The 10,000-nt window shown below is 36.8% G+C and overlaps 1 protein-coding gene across 1 annotated transcript in view; it reads right to left on the minus strand.

Annotated features, from left to right (window-relative positions):
• LOC135200922 (microtubule-associated serine/threonine-protein kinase 2-like) overlaps positions 1-10,000 on the minus strand; it is a 181,184-nt gene that overhangs the window by 524 nt on the left and 170,660 nt on the right. The window contains 5 exon segments of the mRNA XM_064229689.1: positions 1-359; positions 818-901; positions 3,051-3,430; positions 5,660-5,801; positions 8,742-8,879. The exon segment at positions 1-359 is cut by the window's left edge and continues 524 nt beyond it. Of these exon segments, the coding sequence (XP_064085759.1) occupies positions 1-359; positions 818-901; positions 3,051-3,430; positions 5,660-5,801; positions 8,742-8,879 (1,103 nt within the window).

Raw genomic sequence — 10,000 nt, forward strand, 5'->3', positions numbered from 1 at the left:
TCACCGTCGGCGTCGGCGCTAGACGACCGGTCGGATATCCTGAGGTTGGCGAAATCGAACTCCTTCTTCATGTCCGAAGGAAAGGACGAAGGCCTCGTGGCGGAGCCACCCGACGTCCTGCCCTTCGGAGTTCCGTCGTCGGGCCTCAGCGTCGCCCCTCCTCCGGGGTTTTCGAAGAAGTCCTTGGTGGTTTCCTGCGGGTTGCTGCTCGCTCGGATGAGCTGCTGGTTGTGCGGTCTTGAGGGCGGCCTCTTGCCGATGAGGGTCAGGTCGTCGCTCTGGGTCATGTCGGAGAATTCGGAATCGGTTCCCGATTCGCCGTGGGGCGTCCGGTCGGCCTTCAGCTCCTTCAGTTTCTCCTGGAAATATGAACAGAGCGGAAGGTCATCATCTGGAAGGGCAGGATCATCCTGTGAGTGTTTTCAAGTACGTTTCCTGAGATAGTTTAAGCAGTGAAGGTATAACAAACAAAAAAGGGCGTGGGAATTCGTCAAGTCGTGCTTTAGACGTCTTTACTGACAATGCAAATTAACATTTCTTTGTAAGCAGTCTCATTGAGTCGTGCCTGTCAAACGTCATGACATTCAACTGTGATTAGAGATGGCTAAATGACAGTCACTTTCACCCACACATCAACCCAGCAAGGTGAGGGTACATGTGCTTATTGTTTTAATTCTCTTTGGTTTAAGTTATTCCCAAGTAATGTTAATACTCCATTGATGGATTATTTGTTTCTCAATGTAAATACAAAATGTCATGCGTGAATTAACAAAAATGCTGGTAAAAGAGAACAATTAATTATGTGCGATAGAATTACCTTCAGTTGCTGAGTGCTACTCTTGGTCAGGCTCGACGAGGAACGTGGTGATTCTATGGTGACGATAGACCCTCTCACTTTCACCTGGTCAATGAAAAAAGAAAATGAAATGTTTTTAACAGGGCCACTTAAGCGTTACTGCGCATTGTGAGCGCTCCACTTACGCCTCTCTTCCTCACACGTCCCTTCTTTAACTATCTCTCTCTCTCCCTTTGGCTACATTCTACAAGGACGCTCATGCTTTTTCGAGTAATGAAAGTACGTAGCCTACGCGTGACTGAAAGTCAAAATAGCGACTTCAACAGGTTCTCAACAAGCGAGTCTTGACATTGCGTCTGAGGCCGAGTATGTTTGGAGTCCCAAGTGGGTCCTGGTTTGAGCATAAGTAGGTGACAAACTGACTCATTGAGTTAGAGTACAGGTAAATATGTTCCATTAGTAAGAATAGGTGTACTGGGAATGCCAGCTAATTTGTTTTGTCTTGGTCTTGGTAAAATTTATCATAAAAACCCCCCACAGATTGAAGAACAAATATATTTAAGAAATCCAAATGACAGTCTAGGAGCATCAAGCTCCCTCTTCAGAGGGGAGACACTCCAGAACTGTATGTTGGTGGTTTCAAATACATTTTTTTTCCAATTTACATTTATTTTTTTTATTTTCCAAGTTCGATACTGATCTGTTATCATGATATTTATCATCCTAAATTTCACTCCGTCCTGTTAAGTGTCTGAATTCAGTATTAAATGTGAATCTTTAGCATTCGAAGCCAGTCCGTCTTGCCTTAGATTGTGGGGAAACAATATCGCATAGGAAAATAGTCAAAGAAAAAAAACGGCAAACGAAGGTGGAGATAGAATTAAACGAGAAGATAGGGAATAGTGTATAAAATAGACGATGCCCTTTAAGACGCTTCTCCACCTCCTTCAAGCCTCTTCTCTCTCTCTCTCTCTCTCTCTCTCTCTCTCTCTCTCTCTCTACCACGCCTAAGCAAAGTAAAGGGCATATAAAGTGAAAAGGGAACGTGCTCCCTGGTGGTTCGACCCTAAGGTAGTAATAAACTAGCTTGCTGTTCGTCCTCATAATCACTACTTAGGCAGGATACGTTGAAGACATTGGTCCAGGGACCGAATATATATAAATTTGTTGTGTATTTATTTTTTCTAAGTGTCACATGAAAAGTGTACGAAATCACTGAGGATTTAGCTACAGGCAAATCTCAAAAAACGTTCGAAGGTAGTATTCAGAGTATGTTAAATGTAAAGCTTAATTTGAACAGCCCGGTTTACCCATGGTGGAACAGTCCATGCATGAGTTCTGTAAAATTACTGTCAGTAAATATTTTATCTTTCTATTATTAGTTGAATTGCTGTCACATAAACAAGAACTTGACAAAGTCAATTTCGCCACTAGCATTATCTGTCTGAAATTAAGTTGGTTTGCAAGATTCACAAAGCTACTTTTGGAAATAAAGGCGAGTTTTTCTCCAGAGTTTAACATTTAATTTTGATGCTAATGTTCGTCCATCATCTTATTGCAGTCGTCACAAGTTATTGAAAAATACAGTCTCGAATACCAGTACTAAATTAGAAGTAATCCTTTTTGCTGTAGATACGGAAATATGGAAAGAGGTTTTGTATTGTTCAGTTATTTTTCCTGTTGTTTATAGGTGGCAGTATGGAGAAAATGGAGATGGGTTTGAAATATTGTATACGTTACTTATCTAGCTTCACATGTTGAACATATTTCAGCACAGCCGTGTCTGGCCTCTACTCTAACACTGGGGCAATAGATTAAAACGCGAATAAAATTAATGATGATTTTGGATTATAAACATACTGATGTCAAAGTTTCTTATATTTGAATGATGAGTAATGTTATTGAACTTATAGACTCAGAATGTTTATGAAATGTATATATATATATATATATATATATATATCTATATATCTATATATATATATTATATTATACGTATATATATATATATATATATATATATATATATATATATATATATATATATATATATATATACTAGGTATATACTATATTCATTCACTAGACCATTTTATAAAAATAAATAAATAAATCAGCATATCCTAATTCAAATCTATTGAAGTCTTTCTCTGGTAAAGATGATTTTGGAAATTCAATGATGCTATTGGTAATGTAAACCTTTCCTCGAAGACACAGAAAACAAAAGAAACGCGCAGTTCCCTATTACTCTTACCTTCGGAGAGCCCGCGATTCTCGCCCTTACGTTGGAGGGCGACACAGCCACTTTGGAGAAGACCGTGCACTCGGTAGGGGAGGAGAGGAGCGACGACCTGGAGGAGGAGTTGGAGGCGGAGGAGAAGCCCTTCGTCACCGTCGTCCTCCAGGCTCCTTTGTCTTCCTCGCTTTTACTCCTGCCCATCCCTGCTCTCAAGCCTCCTCTTCCTCCTCCTCCTCCTCCTGGAGGACCTCCGCCTCCTCCTCCTCCTCCTCCTCCCTCAACCCCGTTCCCTCCCCCTTCTTGTTCCTCCTTCAACATCTCGCGGTGACTTCTGGAGGACCTGGAGCGGTGCTGCTTCAAGGGGGTGCTGGACCCCGAGCCTGTGTAGGAGCACCCTGGAAGCGGGTGGAGAGAGAGAGAGAAGGATGAGGCGAGAGGGAAGAGAGAAAGAGAGAGAGAGAGAGAGAGAAAGATGCCGGAGTGAGTGAGAGATGAATCAAGTGGTCTCTCGAGGGCGAGAGACGTCGAGGAGGAAATAACCTCTATTGGGTAAATTGATATTCAAGGGGCGGTGCGGGGAGGCTTGGGTCAGTTTCTGAGGTCTAGTCCGGAAATTGGTCATTCAAGAAAATAAATAACGCGAGAGATGGGGGGGTTTTGAAATTTAGATTGCTGTTGAAGGAACGCTATGTATAAATGGGGGCACTCTGGACAGTTTGTTTGTTCCGGAACTTATATGTTTGATGGGAAACAATAAAATGGAAAAGTCTTTTTAAGTTTTTAAAGAATCTTAGGAAAACCAGTCCTTGGAATTTAATTTTAAATCTGGGCATATAAAACCTTACAAAAAGTGGGCATGCATTTTATTTTAGTTTTTGAATTGCGGTGTTGTGATGGTATGAAATCAATTACAATTTATATGATCTTATTTATTATAAAACTGAATTTGCGAAGTGCTTTTTTAATTAAATAGGTTATGCCTAACTCTTTTAGCCCCTCGAAATTTGTAGATTCATAGTTTACAGCCTAATTTTCTTCTTTACATTTGGAGGTCGGTCTGAAGAGAAGGGGCCTGTGTTTATACAGTTAATAGAACTCAGCCCATATAGAAGTAGGCAGCACGATTTTCATAGCACTGAAATAAAAGTCCCCAAGCTCACCCAACCCCTACCCCCCTCTTGTCAACTTTGGCCATTACAAGTGCAATGTCAATATGCGCCCTGTAGTAGTAATAGTGGGATTGCATACTGACAATTGATTGCGTTAGGGTTCCGAGTTTAGGCTTAAACTACGTATGAACTATTCTCAGCTGTTTGGACGATAATTTTCTTTTTCTTAATATTTCGCAGTGGCTGATTGAATGACCCAGTTAGTTATCTGGTTCTGTTTTCAGGCGAATCTATTCCACTGCTTTTAAGTAACTTTGAAGGGGATGGTTGAGGAATACATTTGTACATTTTTTTTAGAAAATTAAATTTGATCAAGAACACAAATGAAGCAAGGGAGAAGAGCCTTTATCATGTATGTTGTAAAACTGGTTTTGTCAGTGAAGTTTTTTATATGAAGATTATTATTATTTTTATTATTATTATTATTATTATTATTATTATTATTAATGGAAAGGATGCAACTCTAAAACTTAAATTCAACGATGAACCATTTTCGTTGCTTTACACTCTATATACATATATATATATCTATATTTATACTATATATATTATATATATATATATATATATTATATATATATATATATCTATATATGGTATATATATATATATATATATTATATATATATACGTATATATATATATATATTATATTAATATATATGGATATATATATATATAATATAATATAGTAGTATATATATATATATATATATATATATATTATGTATATATATATATATATATATATATATATATATATATATATATATATATGTATATAATATATATATACTATTTTTTTTTATTAATTAGAAAAGACTCATTTTTACTATTTTAAGAGCCAATATTTTTGGTCCTTTTTTTTTTAATAATATAGTAGTATATATATGTATATATTATATATATATATATATATATATTATATATATATATATATTTATATATATATATATATATATATATATAATATTTATATATATTTATTTATATATATATATGATATATATATATAAGTATATATTATAGTAATATATATTTTATATAGTATATATATATTATATATATATATATATATATATATATAGTATCTATAGTACATATTAGTATATATATATATATATAATATCTATATATATATATATATATATATATCTATATATAATATATTTCTAAGCGTTCTGTTAGTTGAAAAGCAAAAAAATTCCCGTAAAAGGCATCTAACCTCCTACTTTCCAAACTCTTCTTTGTCGTCAATTCCTCCCTTTAAATGATATTTACCTTAATATTCAATCTTTCATGATGAAAACTAATTGCAATGAACATTCGTTTCGTAATCCTTCATCCAGTTTGGCCCTCCTGGATATCCTACTGTCACCTAACAACTCTTACATCCTTAGAGAGACGCACGACCTTTTCATTCAAAATAACACCGTAGGATCTCCCCCTCCTTACCGAGTCCAGTAGGATCAGACAACTTCATCGACTCCTCCAGTTCCGCCTGCCACTCTTGCTCTCTCCTTTCCCTCTCCTTCCTGGCCTCCTCTCGCTCCCTGTTGAAGACCAGCATCCCTTCGTACAGGACCGGGTCGCCTTCCTGTGTCGTGGGGAGAGAGAGAGAGAGAATTTACTCGAGAGAGAGAGAGAGAGAGAGAGAGAGAGAGAGAGAGAGGAGAGAGAAGTCCAGTTGAGTGCGTTCGTTTGACGCGTCGTGAGTGGATTATCAATTAAGAATCCGTCCGAACAAAGTCGAAGGGAGAGAGAGAGAGAGAGAAGAGAGAGTCTCTTTCTCTCTGAATTCACGTGAAATTTCTTTATGCATTTTTCTGAAGAGAGAGAGAGAGAGAGAGAGAGAGAGAGAGAGAGAGAGAGAGTCTCTTTCTTTCTGAATTCACGTAGAAATTTCTTTTATGCAGTTTCTAAGAGAGAGAGAGAGAGAGAGAGAGAGAGAGAGAGAGAGAGAGAGAGAGAGAGAGAGAGAGAAGGTGATGACGTGAATATGGTGCGTAGGAGATGGACAGGACTTTAGAGATCGCGATGCTAAGATCTGTGATGTTAATGGATGACAATGGAGGCTTGACAACTAGGAATGAGATGGAGGAATATTTTGGGAATCGGCTGGAATGAAATCCAATTTAGTATTCTAAATGGTGCACGCAATGTAACAGAAATGAATTACATTTATTTCAAAACTAATAGTTCATGAACTTTAGTGTTTGCCTGCCTACTGATTTATGTCTTTATTTTTTCTCTTATATGAAAATGGAGTGGATATATATGTTATGCAACCATACACAAAGGATGTGGCAGGACAAGCCACTCTATTTGTATATCAACAAATGCACTTTGTAGGATTTAGAAATAAATACAATAAATAATAGAAAATAAACTCAGAGTTGCAACCATATAACAAAGGATGTAGCAGGACAAGCCACTCTGTTGGTATATTAACAAAACCTCTTTGCAGGATTAAACAAAATACAATAAAATTGAAAACAATCTCAGTCAAAGTCCCTTGTATCAGTAGCAATTCCTATTGTGTCCTACCAAGATCTTCTAACAGCAGGCACCTTTAAAATGAGAAACGGAAAAAAGATGCTCATTTAGCAACTGAATTCATTGCACTGAATAATATGCATCAAACCTTGATAATGTCAATTTTTTAGAGAAGAATTCCATAACGCAACGGTAAAGAAGCCATCATAGTTTAGTGAATTTCATTATTCAGTTGATGAACGAAACTGTCATTGGGACCACCCAGAGATTTCCTTCTTAAAGTCCATAAAAACTGCAGCCTAGTAAAGTTAAAGAAGGTGGAAAGCTAAGTGTGAAGAGACCAAAGTTAAAACCAGAAACTGTTATACAGAAACAGCATCGTCTGTTGTGCACCTGCATGACAGATAGACTGTTAACTACTGTCACAGCCATGCTTTACTGACAGTCATGAACTGGAATTATTGTAGAATTAAAGCTCAGTTCTCTCATAGTTAATTTATTGCCTTATGGAAAGGAACTGACCATCTCCATGCCAAACTATGCTGAGCGTGGACTGAATAGATTACATAAATGTTTTACTTTAGAAAATAATTTTCTTCACAAATTAATTACAAATGATTATGTAATGGCTGTAGGTTATGCATTACAATATTATGGGCAATGAACGAACTTGTTTAATTGTTACATTTTTATAGTGATAAATATCCTCAAGAATATAATAATTTAGTATTTTTATAGTGATGAACATGCTTGCTGAAGTGCACAAAATCCTGGTAGGTGTTTTTCGTCACGCAATGCACAGAAAGCACTGTAACATGTTCATAGTGTAACTGCTATGAGGTTTTCCTCCTGTGACACCTTTCAAACCTTCATACTGTCAATTTCTGTTTCAGCACTGAATGGCCTTAGTTGCCCCAGTGCTTGGCATAATGCCAAATACCTATATATAGAACATGGAAATTGCATCCACTTACACAAGGCCTTGAATGAAATCAGCCTGAGAAAGATGCTTCCAAACCACAAGGCAAAAATCGCTCGACCCGTGGGGTCAAGTCTATTCTAAGTTAGGAAATTTTCCGCGCACCTAAACGTCCGTGATTCGGTGCGTTAAGTTTGCGAATGGTCCAAGGTCCTCATTTCCCCCCAAGAATGCGATGCATAAGAAGTTTTTAGGATGCAGTAAGGAAAGTTTTAAGCGAAAGGAGAGAAAAAAGCGACGGAAAAGCACTAACCTATACGGATCAAATCTTTGGTCAGGCTCTGAAGTAAGATTTTTATTTTATTTATTATCTCTAATACGTTCACCGAACTTAAATATAGGCCCGTCGCACGTCACTTAGAGTCCTCATTTTCTAAATTATGTTTCCACTTTATAATCTTAACGGAACGGAAATTTTTTTGAAAAAAAGTATATGAATAAAAATATGAACCAAATCTTTCCAAATGTGAACTTTTATGAATATGCTAGAGTTTTCTGGCACATAATTCACACATGTTGACCTTCGTAATGTTTATACGAGGAAAGAAAAAAAACGTTTCCTGAATAAGTATTTTTTTGAAGTCTTGTGCCGTTCATGTATACGAAATATTGATTGTATGAAGTATACCATCTAATTTTAAGACTTATTCAGGGCAAGTTATAAATGTTTAGTCCTAAATGAGAAATGAAACAGTGGGCCACTGAAGATACTCTGTAGTCATTAACTCTCTCCTGGCGCCCCACGGGCAATGTATGAGAAAGAGGATATACCTTCAAATTTTACCTTGTATTGCAAATGCAATATGAGTACAACCCTGAACAAATTGCACCACTCCCTTCATAGAGTACAATTCCAATGCTTCGTATGAGACTGGATTCGTCACAACTTGGTAAACAATGCGACTAGGCAAACAAGATATTTAAGAAGTCATTTTAATGCAAAAGATCAAAATGACATCCTTCAAGGTACCCTCATTTATCCCAAGCACGAAAAAGACCAGAAAACCTGTTCATTCGCAACTTAAGAGCAGTAGGTTTTCCGTATCACTAACCGACACTTACGATATTGCCAGATATAGAGCTCTGAGTTTCCCTGAGGCTCTTCTGTTTTGAGAGGCGCTTCTTCTTCTTGTGCAGAGGTCTGGACTCTATGATCATCTCCTCCAGCTCGAATGTGGGGTCGCAGTTCAGGTGGTCTTTCTGGAAGGCGAGAATGGAAAAGACATGAAGTTACAGTCGTTTTGTATTTATAATGCATGGAGAGATATTAATGACTATATGTGTCATCTTTATAGGGGTTAGTCTGCAAAGTAATTGTGCCACTATATATATGTCATGTTTAGTATGGTTAACCTGTAGAGATATGGTACTACTAGGTATATAATTTTCAGTAGGTTTAATCTGGAAGGTAATGCTGCTTTTATGCATGTCATTCTTAATAAGGTCAAATATGCAAAGTAATGCCACTACTATGTACGTCATTTTCAGTGAGGTTAATCTGCAAAGTAATGCTACTACTACTACTACTACTACTACTGCTGCTATGTATGTCATTCTTTGCAGAGTTTATTTGTGAAGTAATGCAACTATCATGCATGTCCTACTTAGTAGGGTCTATCTGCAAAGTAATGCTACTACCATGTGAGCCATTCGCATTACGGTTTATCTGTAAAGTATTGATGTTAATCTGCTAGAGAGGCTGTCACTGATGCGTTAATGTGATTGCACATTGAAGCACTAATATAATTGAAGGCGCTTAATAGTTTGCATGAAATTCTGAAGAAAATAATGATAGTAGTTCAAAGGCAAACTTTTTAACCTATAAAAACCATGCTCTCATACACCCCTTCCCCGAAACATGCAAGTTAATACAATTATTATTATTATTAAGTATTCATATGAAACAAGACTTAATGGATATTATTGCAACAGAGTACCATATAAGGAAATCACGACAGAGAGAAGTAATCTGCATGCAACCAAGGCTACCGAACGGAACTAGAAGCAAATAAATACACAAAAAACATAAAACTAAAGTAAGAAGGTATACACGCTCACTGAAACTACAGCTAAGAAAAAAAAATTACGTCAAACAATAAACTAATCCCTTATACATAAGGTCTAAGCGTACTAAGGCCTTATACTCTCAGAAATCCATACGCATGCAAAACAGATGCATAAAACTAGCAGATAATATTGCAAGCTTTAAAAATGCGTCCATTCATCGAACGCAACCCAAGTCGGGGGGAAAATGGGCTTTGGTTCGTTTAAATATTTAGTTCATTGTTTAAAACAGTAAGTTAAAAAAACTGAAAACAAGG

This window comes from Macrobrachium nipponense, chromosome 27, assembly GCF_015104395.2.
Source record: "Macrobrachium nipponense isolate FS-2020 chromosome 27, ASM1510439v2, whole genome shotgun sequence".
Classification (NCBI taxonomy): domain Eukaryota; kingdom Metazoa; phylum Arthropoda; class Malacostraca; order Decapoda; family Palaemonidae; genus Macrobrachium; species Macrobrachium nipponense.